Source organism: Microtus pennsylvanicus, chromosome 11 (genome assembly GCF_037038515.1).
Source record: "Microtus pennsylvanicus isolate mMicPen1 chromosome 11, mMicPen1.hap1, whole genome shotgun sequence".
Lineage (NCBI taxonomy): Eukaryota > Metazoa > Chordata > Mammalia > Rodentia > Cricetidae > Microtus > Microtus pennsylvanicus.
Window position 1 is genome coordinate 93585019 of NC_134589.1, and position 26175 is coordinate 93611193.

Consider the following 26175-nt stretch of genomic DNA (forward strand, 5'->3'; position numbering starts at 1 on the left):
CGCGCGCGGAGCACTCCGGGAAGATGGCGAGCGTGCTATTATTGGCCCACCACAGCAGCCAATGAGATGACAGATACGAGGAGCCGCTCCAGAGGCGGAGAGGAGGGCGGTGCCCGGAGAAGAAGAGGAAGAGGTGGCCTCGTGCGGCCGGGGACAGGGCAAGTGTACGAGCGGAGCGACCCGAGGCCAGTGGCGGTACCCGGGGTTGGTCCCGGCTGCGGGTGGCCGGCAGTGCGACCCTCCCCTCTGCTTTAGCACGAGCACGGTTGTCCTGCTGCCTCCCGTCCCCTAGGCAACGACGCCTGGCGCGGGGCGGGGAGGGGCGAGGCGGAGCCAACCGGTTTCTAGGAGAAACAGTGAACTTCTCGGTCCTCTAAGCCAGGCCATGCTCTTTCCTCCGTGGTCTACCCTTCTTTCAACCCGGCCACCGCTTTGTGCACCTAAAGGACGATCAGTCTTGGGTGCCCCACTACCAGAGCCCCTGCTATGGGACATCCGCTGGTGGGTATACCAAAAGCGTCCCCATCTGCGCTGTCGGTGCAGGACCGCCAAGCATCTGTGCTTGCCTACAAGCTTCAGAGGCTTAAAGACCCGACTCACTCCCTGCTGCCGCCCTGATTCGGCACCGCTAGCTGATCAGCCTGGTCCGTTAGGCCTTCACCCCACAATCCTAAAGTTCCTTTGTCCACTGAGGTCCAAGGAAATTTTTTTAGGGTGAGATACAAAGGGTGGGGTTGAGCCAACGACTCATTTGAGTATGACTAGCAAAATCTTGTGGATAATGGATCTTAAACCCCAAACTTTTAAAGATTTATTTTATTTTTAATTATGTGTATGTATGTGAAGGCTGGGATGTGCACTCGAGTGTGGATACCAGTGGACACCAGAGACATAGGATCTCCCAAGGGTTAAAGTTAAAAGTAGTTGTGATTTGGTGAACCCAATTCCGGTACTCTACAAGAGCAGAAGAGGACCCTCTTAACTGCTGGGTCTTCTCTCCAAACCCTAAACCCCTTTCTCAGTGCTGGCGATTGGATTCATGTCCTGTCCATTATATATGCCAGCAAATGCTCTACCAAAGAGGCCCATCCCCAGACCTTAACTGTGATTCAACCTCTCTCTACTACTTATCAACCTCTCCATATCCTCTATAGGATATACACACATACATACATATGCATGTGTGTATCTTAGGGTTTCTATTGCTGTGAAGAGACACCATGACCACAGCAACTCTTATAAAGGAAAACATTTAATTGGAGTGACTTACAGTGTCAGAGGTTTAGTCCATTGTCATCATGGTGGGACATGGTGGTATGCAGGCAGATATGGTGCTGGAGAAGGAGCTGAGAGTTCTACATCTGAGAGATCCACAGGCAACAGGAAGTGCACTCTGTCACTGGGTGTAGCTTGAGCATAGGAGACCTCAAAGCCCAACCCCCCAGTGACATACTTCCTCCAACAAGGTCACACCTACTCCAGCAAAGTCACACCTCCTAATAGTGCCATTCCCTACGGGGACCATTTTCTTTCAAACCACCACAAATATACATATTTATATATATGATATATAACATATATGTCCATGTCATGTATATCTGTCTGTCTATCTATCTATCATTTTATCAGTTTATACACCTCTGCTTTCACACACACCTATCAGCAAGCATCACATACCTACATGTACAAACACCATGTGCTCCTGTGCACTCATCACTGCACACACACACACAGAGTCCTGTTACCTGGTAACATAAACTTCCAGAACCGGAAGGAAATTGGTGGAAAATGGAAATTTGCAGGTGTGTTTTCACCATGATCAAGGCTTTTGAAAGGCTGCCCATGCTAGTTTGTTTTTGCACGCCTAGACACTGCTGTCTACCCCGTGTGTTCCACAGGGCTCCTCTGATGATGGTATATAATGAGATGATTGTTTGAGCCTGGGTCCCCATGACATCCAAAGATAAAGACGTGGTGTCCTGGCCAGTTTCTCCCTGGGATGCCATCCTTAAGGCTGCCAAAGACCAGCTGCCATGCCTGGATTCAGACTCCTCCCTGGTGAGCAAGAGCTTCTTCCTGGATATCAGCTGTCCAGCTGGGGCAAGGACAGTTTTGGGTACTCCTCTCTACAGACCCCTCTGATCTATAGGGTTTATTTTTCTCATCAATCCCTGAGTTTACTTCTGGGTACCTACGCCCTTTAGGATTCTTTCTGGGTTTGCCAGAACTCTTGAGTATGGGTATTGGTGTTTCATGTACTCTCCTGCAGTGGTCTTGACCCCCAGGTGGTTTTTGCAACTTGCTGCTCTCAACTCTTGGGTCAGGTCAGGGCCAGTGCCAACCTCTGAGAGCAATAACCTTTTCAGGACACCATGATATGGTCCTGGAGGGATTCTGCTACTTAAAGTGGTTTGGGGTCACTGACAGTACCAGTGGTCATTTATACAGGTAATCCACTGGTCAGAGACTCAGCACTCAGGTTGGCATAGGACATTTAGAGTGAAAAACAAGGGTTCTGAAGCAAAACAACTGATTGTGCCTGACCTGAGCATTTGCAAAGATGAACATAACCAAGCTAAGACTCGGGCATTATCCAGTGCATGGTGTGGCAAAAGAAGTAGACGATGACAGTACCTTGGTGCCCTAGTGCTGTCTTTGCTTTGCGAAGAAGTCCCTGTAAGGTGGCAGGCCAGTGTCAGCCTCTCTCCTCTCTGGTTAGAGACAGCTAACCAAGGCTCTTGTGTTAAATGATAAGTCAATATGAAAATGAGCTGGCCTCCCCTTTAGCTACCCCTTCACTACCATTACTCACTGCCAGCATTAATGCAAAATCTTGAGGATAGCCTGTGATAAATGAAGTATAGTGATATTTCATTTATGTTTTAATAAATAAAACTTGCCTGAAGATCAGAGTATAAAACAGCCTTGCTGGTCAGCCTTATAGACGAGGCAGTGGTAACACACACCTTTAATCTCAGTAGCCACACTAGTTGCCATAGAAACCGGGCTGTGCATGCCTTTAATCCTAGCCCTAGAGAGGATTATTAAATGGGAGGAGACAGCTCTCAGATACAGTCTCATTCTGAGATTCCTGAAGGCAGGATCACCATTTTAGACTGAGGTCGAGGTAAAAGCCAGTGACTGGCTATTTTGCTTTTTGGACCTTAAGGTTGAACCCCAGTTTCTGTCTCTGAGTTTTTATTAATTGTGCATCAGGGAAGCTCACATCTCACCAGTATGAGGTGGTGCTGCTGAGCCTGTTTTGGGGTTGGCTGCAGAAAGCAGCACAGGACGTGGCCCTTTGAAGAGAATCGATCTTCCCAGATGCTCCTGGGTGGTTGGGCAAAGCAGGGCTGCCTTCTCTAAACCACCCTGGTCTGTCTGCAGTCTGACTGTGAGGAAGAAGAACCCTTCATCTTTCAGCGAAACCAGCCCGTCCTGATTCCAGACCTGGCTGAGGAGCTGGCTGAAGACCCTCTTGAGTCTGGGATCTGGATTGCTGTAGGGAGGAGTTCTTCACCTGAGGTCTGTGGGACACAGGCTTGGGGGACCTGCTAAGTACCCTGGAGGGGTCATGGGGTTGGTGATTGCAAATCTCGCAAGGATTCCACCAACAGTGTAGGTCTAAATGCTTAAAACCACTGGTTTTGCCTCTTCCTCCCCCAAGGACAGCCTAGCACTTGGGTGTTCAACATATAAGCATGGCACCTCCCAACACTGTAAGTACATTGGGGTTTCTATTTGATTTTTGCTGCCTGCTGCCCTTTTTGTTTTCTTCCAAGACACTCTGTACTGTCTGGCCATTGTCACAGCTGCCTGTCTCAAATATCTCTCCCTAACCAAACTAATTCATAGCCACTCAAGCTTGCTGAATGTTCATGACTAAGTGCTCCCCCAGGAAGCCTAAGGGAGGTGTCTGAGTGTCATTACAGTAGTGCTCAATGCTGGCTACCCTAGTAGGAAATCAGGGGAGGAGGGAGAAGCTCAGGCTTGGGCTTCCAGTCTGTGGAACTGCCCATACCCCCCTCCCCTCTCTCGGCCCAGAGAGAGACCAAGACCTCTACCTAAACTCAATGATTACTCCAGACCTGATGGTATAAGCATGTAATCTGAACTACTTGGAAGGTGAGGCAGGAGCATCAAAAGTTCAAGAAGGGGGCTGGAGAGGAAGGCTCAGTAATTAAGAGAGTTTGTTGCTCTTGCAGACGACCCAGGTTTGGTTTCCAGCACCTGCATGGTAGCTCACAACCAACTGTAACTCTGTTTTCAGCCCCACTTTAGGCCTCTGTGGACTCCTGTACACACATGGTGCACATAAACATGCATGCATACATATAAAATCATAAGTAAATCAAAACTCCATCAGTGGCTTGATAATAAAAATGAATTGCTATCCCAGTAGATCCCATCTGCAGCTTTTATTCTTAGCTACCCAGGCCTGTCAGACCTGTTAACTCTTCTGATGTGGCTGTGACTGACATACTTTCCAATGAAAACACTGGCAGGCCAAAGCATCTCTACAGGCCAGACTGGGCTCTAGGAGCCCCTCAGCTCTGGGTAACCGCCCTCTGCTCAGTTCTTCCTAGTATCGTTGAGGCAAACTGGGTGTGCTAAAGAAGTCCACCTGACCCATCTCCACCAAAACACTGTGGGAAGCCCAGCCCTCATAGACGCTGATATAAAACAGCACCCCCTGTCCTCCCCAGGAGAATCTGAAAGACAACTAGGACTCTGGTCAGTTTAGGTGACACGATTTTCATGAACTGATTTCTTCTTTTCTGTAAGGACTACCAACTCCTTTGGGAGAGGGGCAATAGGGGGTGGAATCGTTTTGGAAACAGTGGCAACGTCCATATGACATGACAAGTTGTTGAACTAAAAGGGCTCAAAATGGAGCCCATGAGGTGCCTTGATGGGCAAAGGCACTTGCTGCTCAGCCTGATGTGACACTCTTGAGTTCTATACCCAGGGCCCATGGTGTAAGGAAAAACTGATTCTTGTCTACCTCCACCTTATCATGGATACCCTGTGTGTGTGCCTGCATGTGTGTGCGTGTCTGTAAAGTATGTCTTTGCAGGTGTTCACCAATGATGCCTTTTTTGTCTAGCCAATTCTGGTTCCTGGAAGACTAGCCGTAGAACCTAGAAGTGGACAGATGGTCAGACAGATGGACTTGGCCCCTCAGGAAAGAAGAGGCCCTGGCTGGTCTTGCCAGAGCTGTGTCGAGATCAGCCCTATTCTTCTGGAGGCTGAGGAGGACCCACCCTGGCTGGAAGGCAACCTTAGAAGCCTGTCTAACCCCAAAGGATCCCAGAGTCCCCCATGGACTTCCCAGGGAGAAGAAGCCACTTTTCCTTTGGAAGGAGAGCTGAAGACAGAGCCCTCCGATACTGACGAGTGCAGAACCCTCCGCAGGGAGAGGAGGAGAATGATAGAGAAGGATATCCTTCAGAAAGTGACCCAGGCTTCCAAGAACCCAGCCTGTGGTGACCACGGCCAGGCTGCAGTCTCAGGACCCTGGCCAGAAGTATCCTCAGAGCAGTCTCGGGAAGGGTGTCCGGTGCTCTCACTCAAGGTAAGTGTGTCCACTGCCTAGCCTGCCTTCAGGCCAGTCCCCCACAACATGGCCACAACCCTGCCACACTGTTGAGGCTGGGACCAGCTGTCCTCTAAGACCTTAGGCCCAAATCTCAGGTCCACTGGCCAGCAAGTATGTGGAAAGGCTGGCACAGAACTCACCCTCAGTGAGAACTAGTGATAACAGCAGAGAAGACAAGTCCAGCTTTCTTTAGGGAGAACACAGAGATGACCTCAAGCATGAATGCTGAGTATAGTCATGCATAAGACAGAAGCAGGCGCTGCTGAAGTGAAGTCCTCACAGTGGGCAGACCCCACACGCTAGGAACAGCTGTCCAAGTCAGACTAAGTACATTAGTGAGAACTGGCGACAGACGGAGAGTCAGGGAGACAAAGACTGGAGTTTGGAGAGGTGATTCTGTGAGAGACTGCAGAAGAGGAAGGAGTGCTGCTGGGAGTGTCGATCTGCAACCACAGCAGTGACTCCCTAGTCCTGGCTGGTGAGTCTGTTCCCCACTGTTTCCCACTATAGTGGGTGGGCAGCCTTGGGCAGCACAACTGTGCTCTGTGATTGACCACTGACCAGCAAAGAAACCTGTCAATCATACTTGTTGAATTTTCAAAGGCTATGAAGAATACCCTGGTTAGCTGTGCAAACTCAGTTCCTTCCAGGTGGAGGTGGACATATTGGAAGACTCTCCAGCCTAGCTTGGAAAGGTTATAAACCCCTGCACCGCTTTCTTTAACAGCTTACAGAATGTGAGCACACAGACATGCAAAGAATTTTTATTGCTGTTTACATAAGCCAGCAGTTTCATTCTGTCCCTCTTTGTGTCTTTAATTCTTCCTTACCTATATGACCGCAGAAATTTGAAAGGGTTCACTCAAGCATTCATCATAGATCCATGCTCCCACCCTCCTGCTATGCCTACAGAGCCATCTGGGCCAAGCTCTCCAGTTTGAGCACCTGCTAGAACCACAAGGTTCTTAAAGTTGCAAAAAAAAAAATTGGTATGAACCTAGACAGTTCAGACAGAGGAGAAGGCCAGGATGTGCATTGGTTGGTAGAGTGCTTGCCTCGCATGCATAAAGTGTGTGTGGTTATATAGGCCAGTAATCCCAGGCCTTGGGAGGTGAAGGTAGGAGGGTCAGACATTCAAGGTCATCCGTGGCTACCTTGTCAGTTCAAGGCCAGCTATAATGAGATCCTCCAGGTTATCCATCTTTGCACCCAAAAGTATTGACCCAAAACAAGTTTAAGGAAGGAGGTGTCAAGAAATGCAGGTCTGGCTGGGTGGTAGTGCACGCCTTTAATTCCAGCAATCAGGAGGCAGAGGCAGCCTGTTCTTCAGAGCGAGTTCCAGGACAGCCAAGGCTACACAAACCCTGTGTGTTGGTGGCAAAGTGGGGGAGAATGCAGGTCTCACCTTAAAGGAAGGGCTTAGTGTGTAATCATTTACAAAAGATAGTGCATTCAAGTATGTTAGATACACCCAAACTCCAGCACCACTCCATTGGTGTTTGGAGTCTGGGGTGGGTGTTTCCAGGCTCTTGGCCACTTATCCAAAGAATTGAAAATAAGGCTCACACAGATATGCCAGAGGAGCAAAATAACTTTATTGGAGCTAGGTGACAACAAATTAAATAGTCCTGTCAAGATCAACAGGACTTCATTTTATGAGGTCTAAAGGAAGGAGGGGCTGGCTACTAAGGGGACATAATTTAGATGGTTCTCTATTTTGATTGATTAGATCCTATATTTTTCCTACTGCACATGTCCCTTTCCCATAATCATTGGATTTTAATCATCTGAATGCCTAGTTACGCACAGTTATAAGATTGCAGTAAATAGGGAGTTTTCCCTAAAAGATTAGTAGAGCACAGTTCTCCCTTACTGCCTAAACACCCAAGACCAGCTCAGGCAAGATAATCCCTATCTTCTCCATACCTAGATATACTGAGAATACACTTGAATGGAAACTGTCTAAATTTGATTGTTACAGAGTTGAGCGGGGAAGATTTATACCATAGTGCAGAGATGCAGGTAGGGATGGCAGGGAGTTCTGATGTTGCTAGTGCAGTGTTTGAAGAGGTGTGCATCTGTTTAGTACACTGCAGGTGAAGGAACTACACTGTCAAATGAGTTATTGCAGTGGGGATGCGGACAACCAAAACTAAATGGGGTTGTCCCAAGCTAAATGGTTTCCTATGTTTGCCTGCCTCACTACGATGGATGACTCATGATACTCTGCTGGCTGCAGCTGTTGAAAAGTGGGGGTTCCTACTGCAGAACCTCTCTGCAGCCTTGTAACCACCAGCTTTATCATTTCAGCAACTTGAAGGCTGGGATTTGGATTACATCCTTCAGAGTCTGCCAGGGCGAAAAGACAGCCAGGGTGACAATGCTCCCAGAACTGCGTGGTGGTTAGCTGACCGCTGCCAAAACCAAGGTCTGACCTTCACCACAGAAGTCCAAGTGAATCTCCATAAGTACTTCCTTCCAAGCCTCTCAGTGGCGGGGGTAGGGAATGGGCAGGGCTCTTACCCCTTACTGTCCTCAGCACACTCACTGCCCAGTCTTACAAAAGACTTCATTCATCATACATACGGATGCCTGCTCAGCCAGGCATGTTCAGGCCTTCAAACTTACCTGCCCTGTGGTCCACCCTTTTTCTTTCTCCAGCTTCCTTCGTTCCTCTTCCTCTTCTGCGGGAAAGCAGAACCTGTCTCTTGCTCCCTTTCAGGCAGCTGAAACGCTCGTTCTATTTGAAAGCATCATACTCTCACTGTGCTCATGGCCTTGCTATGAACAGCTCTCTTTGTTTTTCAAGACAGGAGCAGAGTTTCTCTGTGTAGCCCTGGCTGTCCTGGAACTCTCTCTATAGTCTAGACTGGTCTCAAACTCAGAGTGCTGGGATTAAAGGCGTGTGTCACCACCGCCTGATTTATGAGCAGCTCTGTAAAAGGCTCTACACTTTCTCTCCACTCATGCAGGCCCCAAGAGCAGGTGGATGCACATCTGAGCTGGGGAGCAAGGACAGGGCCTAGGTGTCCATGTCCAGTTCCAGACCAAAGACTCCACTAGACTAACAGCCACTAGGATGTTTGAAGCAAGAAGGTTTTTTAAGTTCATTTTTTTTCTTTATAATTGTTTTGCCTGTAGGCATGTAAATGCTACCACATGGTCATCTGTGCATGCACCAGGAAAAGGCAGCAGATCCCCTGGAACTGGAATTACAGATGTGAGCCACTGTGTGGGTGCTGGGAATTGAACCCAGGTCCTCTGCAAGAGCAGCAAGTGCTCTTAATCACTGATCTATCTCTCTCCAGCCCTACCTGTTTTGTTTTTGGGATGCCATCTTACTGTTTAGCTCTGGTTGACCTGGAACTTGGAACATGATATGTCGGGCAGATCTGTTGAACTTGCATGTGCCTGTGTCTGCCTCCTGAGTGCTGATATAAAGGTGTGCATCACCTTGACTTTTGTTTTAAGACAAGGTCTACATGATAGTCTGGACTGGCCTGGAAGTCTTGGCAATTCTCCTGCTTCAAACTTCAAAGTGGTGCCACTAATGAGCATGTGACAGCATTCCTGCTTCAGCAGAGCTTCTGGGTGTGGTGGAGTGGGTGCTCTGCAAGGTTGGCAGAAATGTATCATGAGCACCTCTCTGGAGGGTGCTACAGCAGGACCTAGTCTCTATTTTAAATGCTCATGACTCTCAGATGAAACTATTCCTTTTTGTTTAGTTTTATTTTGTTGAGACATGTAGTCCAAGGTGGCTCAACTCATTATGTAGCTGAAACTGGCCTTGAACTCCTGATCTTTCTTCTACCTTCCAAGTGGTGAGATTTCCACTCCCACCAGAGAAGCTATTCTATTTGGAAAATCTCTTGTTTAAACACATACCCCAGGATGTTCACTGCTGTGCACTGTAAGACAACAAAAGATTGCCAGGCGGTGGTGGCACATGTCTGTATCCCAACACTCGGGAGGCAGAGGCAAGTGGATCTCTGTGATTTCAAGGCCAGCTTGGTCTACAGAGTGAGTTCCAGGGCAGTCAAGGCTATACAGTAAAACCCTGTCTCAAGAGAAAAAAAAAGAAGCTTTGAAAACTTGGAAACAGCTATTCAATAGGGATCTTGCTCTAGCTAAATCATGCTCATCAGAGAGTGCACTCAGCTCAGTGAACAAAGTCTATTCATAGAAAGGTGTAAAAAGATGAATGCGGTTGCTGGGGTTGTAGCTCTGTGACAGAATGCTTGATAGCATGCACAAAGCCCTGGGTTCACTCCCAAGTGCCCCCATCCCTGAGACACACACACATACACACACACACAGAGGCACGCGCGCGCACACACACACACACATCTATATAAGCCTGTTTGCTACTTTTTGGAAAGTACAAACATCTGTTCACTGTGGTCACCTGAGACCCTATGTCACAAGGCTCAAGTGTAGCAGCCTCTCTTGAAGATGTGACAATCCCTTGACTTTGCCAAGAGGAGCTGAAGCTCAACCACTGAGAGGCAGACCTGAGCTAAGCAACCTCCTCTCCTGGCAACCCCCAGGGCACACCACTGGACTCCCTCAGGACATACTGCTGGAGCAGCTGGCCCTCCTGTGTGCCACTCAGTCCAGAGTCTGCAACCCTACCCAGAAGGTATCTGCTGACAACCCCCAAAGCACTGAAGAACCGGAAGCCAGAAGCAGGTGGGACTTCCACCAGCCACACCCACAGCCATTGCTTTAGAACCAGCCTGCCTCTAGGCAGTGTCATTTGGGCCTACTGGTGGGGCACTCCGCATGTACTTTCTCTTTAAATAAGGACTCTTGTAGGCAAATGCTCCATTATCTTTATTTTTACTGATGGGGAAGCTGGGGTTCAGATTGCCATGCCTCTCCCAGGTCATCAGAGGCAGAGCTGTGTACTGAGCCCCAGAGCTGTCTCGCTCCCTAACACAATAGGTACTTTCTCTTGGCACCAACATGACTTCCCTGGGAACAGCAGAATTATCACATTACCCTGCTCCTCTGACCAGATTGATTGGTCTAGCCTTGAACTCAGCCAGGCCAATGGGAACCTTTCCCTGGACTTTTGTAGTTTGGCTTGGGTCGGAAGATGGAAGGGCTGTGGGCAGCCACCTGTCCTGGACAAGCAGGGAAGCAAACTGGGACAGTGAAGCTGGAGATGGGGTCACCTGAGGCCCAGTGTTCTGCCTTTCCCAGATGCAACCATTTTCAGAGGTCTGGGGACTTTCCCCCCTGAAGTTGTCGTGGATTCTGCCTGGCTAGCTAAAGGGGCAGAGCCTGTGCTTTTCAGCGTGGAAGCCACCAGCTCCACACAACTCCCAAGCACTGGAAACGTGGCTAATGGGATGGAAACGGTTTCATTTTATGGATCTATTTGAGTGACTTAGCTTGTGCTAAGTGGTTCCCAACTGAGTGGAACAGACTGAGGGTTTATTTATCATATGAGGACTGAACTCAGGGCCACACACATGCTAGGCCCATCTTCTGCCACTGCGTGGCATCCCAAGTCACCTTTTTACTTTTTCTCTTTAAAGTCTTGCTAAGAGTCTGGAGAGATGCGTCAGTGGTTAGGGGCATTGGTTGTTCTTCCAGAGGACACAGGTTTGATTGCCAGCACTCACACAGTGATTCACAACTGTCTGCAACTCCAGTTCCACGGGATCAGATGCCTTTTCTGGCCTCCATGAACACCAGTCATACCAGTGGATAAACATGCATGCAGGCAAAACACTCATACACAAAAAGTATATGTATAAAGTCTTGCTAAGTTGCCTAGGCTGGCCTTGAACTTTCTATCCTGCCTCAGCCTCCTGAACACTTCAACAGGCCTGCCCAACAGCTGAGCTGATACACAGCATATCAGACTTGCACAGTTCTGTGTGAGCAGTGGTGCCCTAGAGAACAGATGGGTTCCAAGTGCCTACCCGCACACCACAGACACACCTTCAGTAGCTGCTGTGAGCACAGTGATTAGACCTGCCCAGCAGGTGGCAGGAATCACATAGAAGGGCCACCTCACCCCTCCCATTGCAGAAGTGCTTTAGCAGAGCCTGGCTTTCAAACTGAGCCAGCGCAGAAGCTGTCAGAGAGTAGGAGGCTGAAGACAGAGCCTCCCACCATCTTCATTGACCTGCGTCAGACGGAGCCATCCGAACCACAAGAGCACCAGTCCCAGGAGAGGTATGGAACAATGCTAAGAACGGTGTCTGCAGGAGGGAAGGAGGGACACAAGGCAAAGCTCATCTGGGTTGAGCACCTTGTACCTTCCCTTCAGAAATGGCAGGAAGCCCAGTGGCCCCTTAGCTTTGGCTGGCTGTCACTCTTCTTGGATTCCCAGGGAGGTCTGTAGGTGAGAGGCAGGCCTGGCAAGGTGGCTGAAGCACATCCTGAGAGCCCATTTCTTCTACTTCCAGCTCTGAATATAGCTCCTCAGACAGTGAGGAGGAAGGCATGGAGACAGCAGACCCAGGACAGGGGGCATCCTCCTGGGAATGGAGGTAACCTTAGAGTCTATCCCTCTCCATTGGGAAGCTCCCTCCCTGTGCCCTGGGCCCCCTAGACATGTGGGTCAGCATGTGGTGTGATGGGAGTGGGTATTGTGCTTTATAACCTGGCATAGGGAAGCCTGTGTGGCCAAGCCTACTATACCTAGGCATCATGAGTGACATCAAGCTTCCCACTCCAGGGCAGCTTAGTCCAGCCTCTGAAAACAGTTACCCAGCTTGATCTTGCTCCTGCTGCTGGTAAAGAAAACGTGGAGGGCCAGCTGTTAGCCAGATGTGAAAAAGAGCTGGTAGATTAAAGAGCAGTGTCCAGCTGGGCCGTGTTGTTGCACGCCTTTAACCCCAGGGCTTGGGAGGCAGAGGCAGGCAGATCTCTGAGTATGGCACGAATGGGACATCCCAGGAAGATGGGGTGGGAAGTGTTGGGAGGTTCCCCTCCAGAGCCTGTGGTACAGCAGCACCCCAGGAAAGCTGCAGCTACACGAAGTCTTGGTTTTTCCTTTGCACCTTCCCATAGACACCTCTTTTCTCCTCCCACAACACCCTTGGGCAAGGCCTTGCTCATTCAAGGAAAGGGAGTCAAGGCTGGAATGCCTCTCAGCCCTGCTTTGAGGCGCTAGTTGGCTCACTGCCAGGCACCAGGCCTAGGTCCTCTTATGAAGGCTGTAGCTCCAGGCAGTAGACCTGGGCACACTCCGACTGGCCTTGCAGCTTATCGCTTCATCCCTTCAGGACCTGATGCCTTCCTTTAAATATAGGAGAAAACTGCCGTTCCTACCTCGCAGGACTCCAAGGCAGTGTGCATGGGAAATGCTGTTGATGACAGCTACGGGGTGGCCCAGGATTTGGATGTTAAAAATATTCCCTCTGGGGGGGCTGGAGAGATGGCTCAGCGGTTGGGAGCGCTGACTGCTCTTCCAGAGGACCCAGGTTCGATTCCCAGCACCCACATGGCAGCTCACAACTGTCTGAAAATGTAGTTCCACGAGATCTGACACCTTCACACCAACGAACATAATAAAGTTAAATAAAAAAAAAAAGTTAAAAAAAAAAAAACAAAAAATATTCCCTCTGTGTAGATGGGAAATTAGCCATACATCTGTGGAGGATGTTTATCCTAAAACATCTCTGTCAATAGCTTTGTTTTTCCCTTTCAAGACAAGAGTCTCACTCAGTAGCTTGTCTGGCCTCAGACTCATGGCAGTCCCCTGTCTCACTGTCAGCCCACATGCTTTCCAGACCTTTCCCTCTGTCGGATTTAGCCTTCTTAGAACGTTTGTTCTGTTGCTTCTCCTGTTGGGTGGGGGGTCACTGTGTTCGTGCAGCTTCTGGCAAAGGCTCGATGCCTGGCTTAGTCAGGGCGACTGCTGCTCTGCTGACAACCATGACCAAACTCACACAGAATTGATGTAGAGGCCGTGGAGTGGGCTGCTTAGCGGCTTGCTCCTCACGCTTGCTCAGCCTGCTTTCTTACAGACCCTAGGACCACCAGTCCAGGGATGGCACCACCTGCAATGGGCTGGGCCCTCCCCCATCAGTCACTAAGAAAATGCCCCCCAGTGTTGACTGACTTTTCTGTCCTGCCCCGTTCCCACAGTCATTAGGTCCCAAAGAAATCACACAGAGGTCTACATTAATTATAAACTCAGTATCTCAGGCTTTTTATTAACTCTTATAATTTATTTTAGCCCATAATTATTGTCTGTGTTAGCCACGTGGCTTGTTGAGGCACCTTTTTCAGCAAGGCATCCTCTGCTTCTGGGTCACGACTGCAGACTGAAACTTCTCTCTTCCCAGAATTCTCGTTGCCCTGCCTCTACTTCCTGCCTGCCTACTGGCCAATCAGCATTTATTTAAAATACAAGTGACAGGGTACACCATTGTCCCATAGCTCCCCAGCTGGATTTTAGGGAGGCATTTTCTTAATTGCAGTTCCGTCCTTTCAGGTGACTTTAGCTTGTGTCAAGTTGACAAACTAGCCAGGACAGTGCCCATTGCTAAGGGAAAGATCCACAAGGATTGTCATCTCATATTCTTCCTAACCGAACTGCAGAGGCTGCCAGACAGCAGGAAGCCAGCCCTTGCTTTGGAACGGGAGCTGAAACTACATAAGGCTCTCCTCCTTTCTCAGTGTTGGGAGGTCTGGCCTTCAGGCACCAGGCCTTAGGTTGGTTTTCCTGCGTCACAGGGACTGTACTGGGAAGAGCCAGCTTCTCCAACAGCTAAGAGCATTTCGGAAGGGGGCTGGTCCATCCCACCTGTCTACCAGTGACCGTCCTGGAGGCCAGAGGGCCCAGGCCCCGGAAGACACAGCTGAAACACAAACTGGGAGGAAGAAACACATAAAACTCTGGGCTGAGAAGCAGAATGCCCTGGATCTAGGGGACCCTCTTGGGACACAGCCAGCCAGAAAGGTGCTGCTACCTGCTATGGGCCAACTATACTCAACTCAGGTAAAGGACCCGAAAAGAAGGTAGGGGTGGCAGATTTCTATCTACACAGCCCTCATGGTCCCTCTACAGTCTGCCTTTGTTTTAATAGCATGGGCCTCAGGGGGCTGAGACACTCACTCTGGACCTGACCCAGCCAGTTTAAGCATATTTAAACTTTTTGTTGTGGTGGTGTTGGGAGCTGTATCCAGGGCCTCATGCATATTAAGCAATTACTCCTAACACTAGGCTGACATCTCCAGTTCCCATATTTAAATGCATTTATAGTTTCCTAAAGAAATGGTCCCCGGGTTCCTGGATCTCTGGTATTTCATGTACGTAAGTTAACACACACATGTCCACACTCATGCAGACTTAATGTACTTTTTGAAAAAAGGGGAAACAACTGAAATTTGCTTTCTCTGTCTTTTTACCCCAGATACAAAAGCACACATAGGCTCCAGGTCATTTCAAGTTGAAGGTGACACTCATCTTTGCTAGTCTGGATGAAACACCACACCCACCAGGAGTTCCAACACCAGGAGTCACGCTGTGTGAAATGCAGTGGAACCCACTCTCCCTCCTTGGTATCAATGAAAGCTGTGTGACCAGCTGAGGCCTGGACCCCAGGGGGGACACCTGAGCTTCCTCCACCTGGTTACTTTGCAAAACTTGTCTCCCCTCCCCCCATCCACTCCACCCCAGGCTCCATCTTTCGGGTCTGTTGTACCTGTTTTCTCAGCCCCTCTGATTTTCTGCCACCCAGAGTCTTCCCCTGTCTTCTCCCTCCATGGAAGAACAGAGAAACCACTACCAAGGTAGGGTTTGGGTGGCAGAGAAGGATACTTGGCATCTGACAAATGTTTTAGCACTCAGCTGTGGTGTGGGGGCGTTATTACTGCCAGGTGTCCTGCTGCTAGGCAAGGATCTCAGTGCCAAGTCCTGACCCACACAAGACAGGTAAGACAGGTCCTGTGACAGGATCACAGACAGATCGCTGTTGTCACTGGCAGCCAGCATCACACCCAGAATCCTGATCCAAAAACCCTGTCTGATACAGTCACAGGGACTGCCATTAATCCCAACCCCAAGATATATTTTTTAGATGCCACATGCAAGACAGGCCCCTACCAAGGCCACAGGCAGCCTCCCTGTAAGGCGGCCAGGCTGCCCTGCCCAAGGGCAGAGATCCCTTGCTTGAACTCCAGGGCAGCCTTAGCCGTCAAGAGCAAAAGCACCTCATTGTTACTAAATGTTCTTTCTCTCAACCCCACCCCACTAATGGTAGAAAACCTGTTGAGAGTGCCTCATGTGATAGGAAATAAATTCTGCTGCAATTTCATTGTGCCTGTCAATCACTGGCTTTAAGAGAAGGCAGGAGGGTGGTAGTGGGTAAGCAGACCTGGGTCCAAAGCGAGATCTCCCACCTGGGCAACATCATCATGTTTCAGAAGAGCACGCAGACCAGAGGGGCTGAGAAGACAAGTACAAAAGGACTCTAAAGGTGGGGTCTTGGGGGTTATAAAACTGACGGTCCCAGGTTAAGTGCCATTATGGTAAACACCTAACACCTGAAACCCTCGGGTTTCCTCATCAAGAATGACAAGGCCACAAGGTGAAGACAGGACCACGAACAGGAAGGGCCCCAGTAGGTGGGGGGATCTCCATATGAGAAGTCCAAAAATGCACATGCCCGTCAGACTGTTGTTCCCTGTGGCATCAGCAGAGACAGGAACCTAGGGTGGGGCTGCACAGCCTTGCTAGCTTATGGCCGGGGGCCTCTGCTGTTTCCATGTGTCCCCTGAGTGATCTTGAGGCTGGTTTAGGAGACAAACGCCATACAAAGCTCTATTCTCCAGACAACAGGTAGAGCTCATGGGTTCAGGACAAGTTCTGGGATTTATTATGTGAGTGAAGAAAGACCAGATGACAGCCCTGGGTCCTGAGAGATGGTGAGAACACAAGCGTGGCTCAGCAGGAAAGGCACTAGCTGCTAAGTCTGGTAGCCTGTGTTTGCTGCCTGAGACAACCGACCAGCTGTCCTGACCTCACATACACACGGTGGAACACACCTCCTGCACATGCACACACATAAATGGTTTTTAAATAAGATTTATGTATATGGATGCTTTGTCTGCACATAGATGGATCTACACATCAGAAAACGCCATCTGATCCCATGAGCCACCATGTCCCAGATAATGACAGTAAGACTTTTTTTTTATTTTTATTTTTTAAAGATTTATTTATTATGTATACATTCTGCCTTCATGTGTGCCTGCATGCCAGATCTCATTACAGATGGTTGTGAGCTACCATGTGGTTGCTGGGAATTGAACTCAGGTCCTCTGGAAGAACAGTCAATGCTCTTAATCACCAAGCAATCTCTCCAACCCAAATACTTTTATTAATTACAAAATGCTCGGCCTATAGCTTAGACTTGTTTTTATAGCTTAGACTTATTCCTAACAAGTGCTTATAACTTCCTTAACCCATTTATTTTAATCTACATTCTGTGGCGTGGCTCATACTTCATCTCTCCTACTGCCAGTGTTGTTTCCTGTGCCTCTGGCTGGTGACCCTGCCTTTTTTTCCCCCAGAGTCCTCTCTGTCCCTAGAAGTCCTTCCTGACTTATTTTCCGCCTAGCTATGGGCCTGGAACCCAGGTGTGAGGCCATTCAGATCTTTATTAAACCAATTATAAGGCACCTTGGCAAAGACACATCTTCACAGTGTAAACAAATATTCTGCAACAACCATATGGGTGCTGGGAATTGAACTCTGGACCTCTAAAAGAGCAGCAGTCAATGTCTTAACCACTGAGCCATCTCTCCAGTTTCACTAAATGTGTTGTTTTAAAATTTTATGTCCATTGGTATTTTGCATATATGTATGTGTCTATGTGTCTGGAACTAGAGTTATACTTGCAAGCTGCCATGTGGGTGCTGGGAATGGAAGTCCCTTTGCAATGTTTTAAAAAATGTATTCAGCCATGAGGAACAGACATACCACCTGGATGGAACATCCCAGAATTCCACAGCTTCAAAAGTTGCCTCTTAACTTCAGTAACTACTACCACATGTCTGTATCAGCTCTCAGTCACTCACCCAAGCATGGGTGTGGACTGATCACAGAAGTTCACCTTACAGGCCAACGAGGCTTAGAGAAGAGGATAATGAGGGTCAAGGCAACCCAGGCTCCCCACTCCAGGGACAGGTGCTCAATCCCCAGGCTTCCCAGGAGGTTGAGATCTTGGGAAAGTATTTCTACCCAGGCAACCCCTTTTACATAGCAGCTCCAAATCTGCAAAGGGGACCCCAAATTCACCTAATTCCTCACTGGCTCCTGAACAAGTCCCACGTTTTCTTTCTGTAATGTTGGGAAGGAGGGGACTCTGGCTAGAGAGTGCTGGTGGGCAGCAGTCATGGGCCAGCTACACAAACCCCATAGTATAAGCACCCACATCTCTTACTGTGCGGTAGCGAGCAGCGCCAAGAATCCCCCCAAAATTCATGTCCCCTTGAACCTCAGAACACAACTTAAAAGCTGGGTGTGGTGGCGCACACATTTGATCCTAGCACTTGGGAGACAGATGGGTGGACCCCGGAGTTCAAGGCCAGCCTGGTCTACAGAGCAAGTTCCAGAACAGAGAAACCCTGTCTCGAAAAACCAGAAGAAATAAAAAAGGGAGAGGGAGCAGGAAGGAGGGAAAGTGTCATGGGGCTCAATTAATGGGGCATTAGCAGCCACTTTAAGCTGGAAGTGTGAATGGATTCTCCACCAGGTCCTTCATCCCTCCCAACATCTTGACTCTATAGAGGTTTCTGTTACAGAAGCCACTAGGCTATGGGGTCTGCAACACAGGAGACATATGCATCCTCCTTCCTACTCTATACCCTGGGTACACTGGAAGTATTTGTGCAATGTCCTCATGGTGGCCACAGGACACAGAGTCAGTTCAAAGATATTCTCAGGTCAGGTTTGCTGCACTGACTCTGGCAGCATCAGAAGTTTTGGCCTGGTGGCTTCTGGAGAAGTTCTAGCTGTGGAGTGCTTCATGTATTGTTCGTCAGGCTCTCGTCTCAGGGCAGCCTGGCCCACACACTGGGGCTGTACTGCAGAATGAATGAGACACAGTGGCTGGCATGGGACCCATCATCCCTGCACAGCCATATCAGGTGAATCAAGAGTGGGAAAGATATCACCTTCAGCAGCTGAACTCAGCCAACATGAGAACTACCTGCCCATAATGCCCGTCACAGACTGGCTCCAGGGGCCTCAGTTCTAGACCTCAGGCTGCGAGAAGAGGACTACATTGCCTACAATACACTGAGTGGCTGTTAGGCTTCGTTTTACAGGCTAATCTGCAGTATGTACTGTGGGTAACAGTTCAGTTGCTAAGTCACTCACTGAATCTCCAGTTCACCATTCCTGAGTGTAGGTAGGAAAATTTGTTATTTATTTGGAGACAGGGTCTTTCTGTTTAACTCTGGCTGTCCTGGAACTCATTATGTAGAACAGGCTGGTCTCTAACTCACAAAGATACTCCTGCCTCTGCTTCCTCAGTGCTGGGATTAAAGGCATGCATGTAGATATTTTTTTCTCCAAAGACAGTCTCGTAACCTAGGCAGGCCTCAAATTGGCTATGTTGTCAATAAAGCCTTGAATTTCTGATCCTCCATCTTCGACCTCACAAGCGCCAATCTTACCTGCATTCTCTATCATACCTGGTCGGTAGGGTGCTGGGGATCTAACCCAGACCTTTGTGTATGCTAGGTAGGCACCCTACCTACTGAATTACAGCTCTAATCCCATTTCAAATTTCTTTCATGAGTCTCTGCTATTTTAGACATCCATTTTTTAAGTCTTATACACAGCGGTACACTTGAAACTTGTGTTTACATATACAAATGAGCGTGTGCACATGAGCATATGAAATGATGTTGACAGGGATGGCACTGGGAATAAAGGACAGCGGACTGAGAGAAGGAAAGGATGCTGTCAGGAGAGACAATACTAACAAAAAGGTGTTGTGGAATATTTGTTAAACTATGTAAAGATGTGTTGCATTTGTTTACTTTGTTTGTCTAAGGTACCTGATTGGTCTAAATAAAGGCTAACATGCCAATAGCTAGGCAGGAGGTATAGGCGGGACTTCCGGGCAGAGAGAGTGAGTAGGGGGAGGATCTAGGCTTAACAGGGACCAGAAGAAGACAGAGGAAATATAAGAAAGAAAAGGAGACTCAGGGAGATGCCAGGGGCAGCCAGTCATTCATGGAGGAGGCAGGAAGTAGAACATACAGAATGAAAGGTTGAAAGCCCTGAGGCAAAACAGATGAGTAGAAATAGGTTAAATTTACGTTAAAAGGGCAGTGGGAGAAGCCTAAACTAAGGCTGAGGATTCATAATTAATAATAAATCTCCATGGCTTTATTTAGAAAGCTGGTTGGTGGCCTAAAGAAAAATCCAACTACAAAAAGGCCCCTAACTCACTTCAACTCTACTTCAAGGCTTCCTTAGAAAGGACGGATGTCGAGACTAAGAGAAAAACAAGCATTGGGCTTCCCCATAGACTCCGCAGAGCCTAGGAGGCTGTGTATACCCGAGGGAAGCATACCTAGGGCCAGTGAGTGTTTCCTTCTCCCAGCAGGCATGTAGACTGTTCTCAACAAGTAGGAAATGCCCCTTTGAGGGTTTCATTTCCAAAAGGTAAAACTTCAGAATAAACTGGGAGTGATGTTACACACCCGTGTTCCAGCTACTCCTGAGGATGAGGCAGGATGGTGGCTGAGCAGCCTGTTTAATGTGGAGAACCAGTTGGCAGCAAAGCAAAGGTGGGAAATGGGCCTGGTGGTGGTGGCGCAGGCCTTTAATCCCAGAACTTGGGCAGCAGAGGCAGGTGGACCTCTGTGAGTTCGAGGCCAGCCTGGTCTACACAGTGAGTTCCAGGACAGGCTCCAAAGCTACAAAGAAACCCTGTCTTGAAAAAAACCAACCAACAAACAAAAAAGTGGGAAACATATGCTAAATCCCTTTGCCAACATCTGCCCAGAGCCAGTGGTCTCTCGGGTCAATTCCCATGACTCAGTGAGTTCGACCCTGACTGTCCCTTCCCAGATCAGCTCAGCCTCTTTCTGCTTTCCTTTCCTGAGCTAGGTGGAAGCCCAGGGTCTATGCACTCAGAAACAGAGGAGGGGACCCGGCTCAATTTTAAAAAACGCTGTGAACCTAGCACTCGGGAGGCAGAGGCAGGCAGATCTCTGTGAGTTCGAGACCAGCCTGGTCTACAAGAGCTAGTTCCGGGACGGGCACCAAAGCCACAGAGAAACCCTGTCTTGAAAAACAAAACAAAAAACCAAAAAAACCCCAAAAAACAAAAAACGCTGTGAAGATCACCTACATGAAGACAATATTCCTGGGGGCTGGGGAGAGAACTCAGCAGTTAAGAGCATTGCCTGCTCTTCCAAAGGTCCTGAATTCAATTCCCAGCAACCACATGGTGGCTCACAACCATCTGTAATAAGGTCTGTTGCCTGAAAGACCCTCGGAGAGGACCTTCCCTCCAGTGAAGACCCCGGGACCCAGAAAACACTCCGAGACCATAGGCTGCAATCAGCAAGAGGTTTATTAGGTAAACACAGGTACCTGCGGGCGGCAAAGTCTTTCGGAGGATTTGCGCACCTGCAGACTGGGAGGTCTTTTTATAGGAAAGAGGGCGGCAAAAGCGGGTTTACAGAAGCAGAAGCGTGGTTATTGGTCGGTTGAAATGAGGCGAGGGGCATAAATGGTTTTTCCTCTCCCAGCACAGATGTATGGCAACAGATATCCTGTTCTTATTTTACAGATATCCTGTTTTGTAGATGGCCTATTTTACAGATATCCTGCTTCGCAGATATCCTATTTTACAGATATCTTGTTTGCAGAATGGCGTAACAGCAGCTAAGCTGGGGTCTTTCATAGGGGCAACTGTTCCCTTTGTAAACTGCTAATATTCCAAGTTTGGCATATGTGCTGACTACAGGTATCCTGTTTTCCTAAGCAAACGGGATGTTCTCATGAGAGCAGGCTAGCTGCAGGTCCTGAGGGTCTCATGGGAACAGGACGTCCTCACAAGAGCATGCTAACTGCGAGTTCTGAGAGGGGGTCTGTAGGGTCTTTCATTGCCCTCTTCCAGCCTTCAGGCATACATGTAGACAGAATATTGTATACATAATAAATAAATAAATATTTTTTAAAAAGACAATATTCCTTCCACATAGACATTTCAAACCAAAATGCTGAAAGGGAAAAGCACCCTGCTTGACGCCTAAGCACATACAGCAAAGTACAGCCCTTTCCCCAGCTATAACCACGCAATTTTCTAAGGCCACTCCATTTACAGGAAGAGATGTCTTAAGTCCCTGTAGCCTTGTGACCCACAGTTTTTCCTTACTAGGTCACAATCCTATTTAAGGCCTATCCACCTCAAGAACCACTCTATGATTTCATTCTCTCCCTCCTCCCCCAAAAACCCTCCTTTAGAATCACTGTGGACAGCACAATTTCAGAAGCCACTGAGACTGTCTATGGTTATTGCTAAGACACTTAAGTATGACTGTACCGTGAGACTCCCACACCCATGCTTGGGTGTGTGCCCTCCCTGAGTGCCTATTAACATCTGTGCTTAAATCTACGTTCAAAAGTGTTTTCTCAAACAGGGTCCCACCACGTAGCCCTAGCATGTGGGCTCTATGTGTTGAGCAGGCTGTCCTTGAACTCAGAGATCCCCCCCCCCACCCGTCTCTGCCTCCTGAGTGCTGGGATTAAAGTCGCCTGCCACCACCGCCCGGCTGTAAAGTCTCCTCATTTTTGAAAACATTTTATTTATTTATTTATTTGGTTTTTCGAGACAGGGTTTCTCTGTAGCTTTGGTGCCCGTCCCAGAACTAGCTCTTGTAGACCAGGCTGGCCTCGAACTCCCAGAGATCCACCTGCCTCTGCCTCCCGAGTGCTGGGAATAAAGGCGTGCGCCACCACCGCCCGGCCATTTTATTTATTTTTATGTACATTGGTGTTTTGCCTGCATGCCTGTCAGTGTGAGGATACCAGATCCCCTGAAACTGGAGTTACAGAGAGTTGTGAGTTGTCATATGGTTCTGGGAATTGAACTCAGGTCCCCTGGAAGAGTTCTTTTAACCACTGAGCCATTCTCCAACTCTGTAAATGCTCTTCTTAATAAACTCTAACCTAGCCAGGCAGTGGTGGCACATGCCTTTAATCTCAGCACTTTGGAGGCAGAGGCAGGAGGATCTCTGTGAGTTTGAGGCCAGTTTGGTCTACAAGAGCTAGTTCCAGGACAAGCTCCAAAGCTACAGAGAAACCCTGTCTCGGGAAAGAAATGAAAGAGAGAGAGAGAGAGAGAGAGAGAGAGAGAGAGAGAGAGAGAGAGAGAGAGAGAGAGGGGCCTATCTTGCAATGCCAGCACTAGTGGGGCAGAGACAGGCGGATGCCTGAGGCTCCATGTCCAGCTTTCCTAGTCTTGACAAGTCCCAGGACAAGGCACAAAAACAAGGTGGATTGCTCCTGAGGCACACCACCAAAGAAACAAACATTGCCCCCCCCACACACGTCAACCCATGCTGGGCGGCGGTGGTTTAAGCCTTTAATCCCAGCACTCACTAGGGAGGCAGAGGCAGATGGGTCTCTACAAGTTCGAGGCCAGCGTGGTCTGCAAAACAGATCAGCCAAAGCTACACAGAGAAACCCTGTCTCGAGCTCGCCTATCCCCCCCAAAAGAAAATCCATTCGTCTAATTTAGTAAAACTGTAGTTACCTCTATAGGCAAAGAACAGCTACAACGCCGAGTTTTAGGCACTCAAGTAGGAACCGGCACTCACATTTCTTGGCCCAGGTTAGTTTAGTTCCCAGTACTAACCCAGAGGTCCAGTCTCCTGCCTTTGAGAATCAGCAGAGTGGCTCACAAGGCAGACAGGGTTCCTGGACCTGGCCTCAGGCAACAGGTCTGCCCAGGTTCCGCCTCTTCCTCCCTCGGCAACCACAGGTTCTCGGCCTTGATCTCCTCCCAAGCTGTCAGTCTTGCGCCCCGCTAGGGGCTCCAGAAGCGGAAGTGACGGACTTAGGCTGACCCTGCAACCGGACTACGTTTCCCAGACCACCGCGCGCCGATGCCGGCTGGAGGAGGCTCCGCGAGCTCTTTGGGTTGGGCGGTGCTGCTTTGAGTCTTGTCTGGAGCCTAGAATGAGAGAATTGTGCCCCGCTACAGACTTTTGCGCACTCTTAGCCTCGTTCAGGTTGATGAACGGGGACGTTCACTCTGAACTGTCTAACAATCATCCGTTGACCTATTTGTTTAGAAGCTGCACACTGAGCCGGGTGGTGATGACGCACGCCTTTTAATCACAACACTCAGGAGTCAGAGGCAGGCAGATTCTGTGTGTTTGAGGCCAGCCAGGGCTACCCAAAGAAATCCTGTCTCTAAAATGAACAAACGAAACTACACATTGGTCGATCTGAGTGCCTCATTCCTCTCATGTCAGGTTTTCTGCCATCTTAAAACCACCCTGCAAAACCCAAAATAGCAGAAATGCAAGCCGCAGACTGAGTCGGGCTTCACCTACTTCCAGCTGAAACCTTAGTTTTGGCCCAGCGACTGTTAAGTTATTTTTGCTAAGAAACCTCCTGTTTGTGCTAATTGCTCAGAATAGCCATGGTTGTTTATCCTCATGACATTGCTGTGCTTGGATAGACAGACTGTTTCCCACCCTTTATGACACTGGATAGCCGTGGAGGACACTCTTTACACACTTGTGTTCCTCTAGGGAACGTGTGGCAATGTCCTGGTTAACAACAGGGAAGTTAGTACTGACATCCAGCCGGTGACAGACTGGAAGAGTGCGGGCTAGCTCCTTTGAGGCCAAGACTGATGGAGCAGCCCTGATGCTATGACCAGCAGTGTTGTGTAATCCCGTTCCTCGAAACGCAACTGCTGAGCCAAAGGGCACGTGTTCTTGAAATACCATGGGCTTTGCCAAGTTGCCCGAAGCTCATCTGAAACTTCACAGCCTATTGTTTCATGAGTAATGTCTCAACCTCTGTGTGGCAATATGCTGCCTCTGAGATGGTGGTTACGAGTGGTGTGTCCCCACTGAGCCCTGGGGATAGGAGTTCCTTAAGCCTGGAGTCAGCAGAGAACAGGCTTGTGAATTCACTAAGTAGGCAGAGAAACAGCAGCATAGGGTCCATCCTTTGCTGAGCGCTAGCTATGGTGATAGACACTGGGATGAAGCGGAGGGATTTTTGTCTTCTCACAGTGTAGTGGTGGGAAAGAAAATGGCCCTCAAAGGGAATGATGGCACTACTAGGAGGTGTGGCTTGCTGGAGGAAGAGTGTCACTGTAGGGTTGGCTTCGATGTCTCCTATGCTCAAGCTATGCCCAGTGTCATAGTTCACTTTCTGTTGCCTTCTAATCAAGATGTAAAACTTTCAACTCCTTCTCCAGCACCATGTCTGTGAGCATGCCACCATGTCCTGCCATGATGATAATGGACTAAACCTCTAACATGGTAAGCCACCTCAATGAAATGTTTCCTTTCATAGGAGTTGCCAAGGTCATGATGTCTCTTCACATAGAAAACCTGACTAAAACACATAGCTCCCTAGTGCAGGAGACTTATGAGATAATAAACCATGAAGAACATATATAACAAGGCCCGAGGACAATAAGCAGAAATCCTGGGAATGCAGTTCTCTTGGCAGAGTGATTACCCAGCATGCACAAAGCCCTGGGTTTGATCCCCAGTACAGAAAACTCAGAGAGATTCTCCTGCCTCTGCCTCTGCCTCCAGAGTTTTGGGGTTAAAGGTGTGTGCCACCATGCCCAGTTCAGCTTTTTTTTTTAAGTTAAGGAGGATGTCCTAGTTAGGGTTTCTATTGTTGAGATGAAACACTTTGATCAAAAGCAGCTTGGGGAGGAAAGGGTTTATTTCACTTAAATATCTGGACACAGAGTTGTTATAGGAGGTCCTTCTGTATTTGTGTTGCTTTCATTGGTTGAATAAAGAAACTGCCTTGGCTTTTTGATAGGGCAGAGCTGAGGTAGGCGGGGCGGACAGAACTGAATGCTGGGAGGAAAAAGACAGACAGAGAGCCGCCATAAAGCTACAAGGTCCGACATGCTAAATATTTCCCAGTAACCCACGACCTCATGGTAAACACAGATTAATAAAAATGGGTTAATCAAGATGTGAGAGTTAGCCAATAAGAGGCTAGGGCTAATGGACAAGGCAGTAATTTAATTAATACAATTTCTGTGTGGTTATTTCGGGGGTTAAGCTAGCTGGGCCGCAGGACTGGTACTCCTCCTACTACACAGAGCCCATTGAGGGAATCCAGGGAAGAAATCTGGTGGTGGGAGCTGATAGAGAGGTCATAGAGGGGTGTTGCTTACTGGCTTGTTCCTCATGGCTTGTTCAGCCTGCTTTCTTTTTTCTTTTCTTTTCTTCCTTTCTTTTCTTTTTCTTTTTCTTTTTTCTTTTTTGTTCTTCAAGACAGGGTTTTTCTGTGGCTTTGGAGCCTATCCTGGAACTAGTTCTTGTAGACCAAGCTGGCCTCAAACTCACAGAGATCCGCCTGTCTC

The 26175-nt window shown here is 48.7% G+C and overlaps 1 protein-coding gene across 5 annotated transcripts; it reads left to right on the top strand.

Moving 5' to 3' along the window:
* Positions 1-77: 77 nt before the first annotated feature.
* Dnaaf8 (dynein axonemal assembly factor 8) lies at positions 78-15881 on the top strand. Of its 5 annotated transcripts, none has more exons than XM_075941906.1 (10): positions 78-501; positions 1899-2058; positions 3388-3525; positions 5108-5575; positions 7910-8027; positions 10147-10288; positions 11642-11788; positions 12022-12105; positions 14300-14564; positions 14980-15881. In XM_075941906.1, exons 2-10 carry the CDS (start codon positions 1951-1953, stop codon positions 14995-14997), a joined length of 1488 nt encoding a protein of 495 aa, XP_075798021.1. In that variant the 5' UTR covers positions 78-501; positions 1899-1950; the 3' UTR covers positions 14998-15881. The 5 variants fall into 5 exon arrangements, with proteins under 5 accessions (XP_075798021.1, XP_075798023.1, XP_075798022.1 ...); XM_075941907.1 differs by having other exon boundaries at positions 109-221; XM_075941908.1 differs by lacking the exon at positions 12022-12105 and having other exon boundaries at positions 14980-15862.
* The last annotated feature ends 10294 nt before the right edge of the window (positions 15882-26175 follow it).

Bases quoted from the DNA above. Each gene is read 5' to 3' on its own strand.
- Dnaaf8 (XM_075941906.1), top strand. From the start codon at position 1,951: ATGACATCCAAAGATAAAGACGTGGTGTCCTGGCCAGTTTCTCCCTGG. The intron at 5,576-7,909 runs GTAAGTGTGTCC...TTATCATTTCAG, and splicing joins GTCCGGTGCTCTCACTCAAG to CAACTTGAAGGCTGGGATTT. The intron at 12,106-14,299 runs GTAACCTTAGAG...CCTGCGTCACAG, and splicing joins GCATCCTCCTGGGAATGGAG to GGACTGTACTGGGAAGAGCC.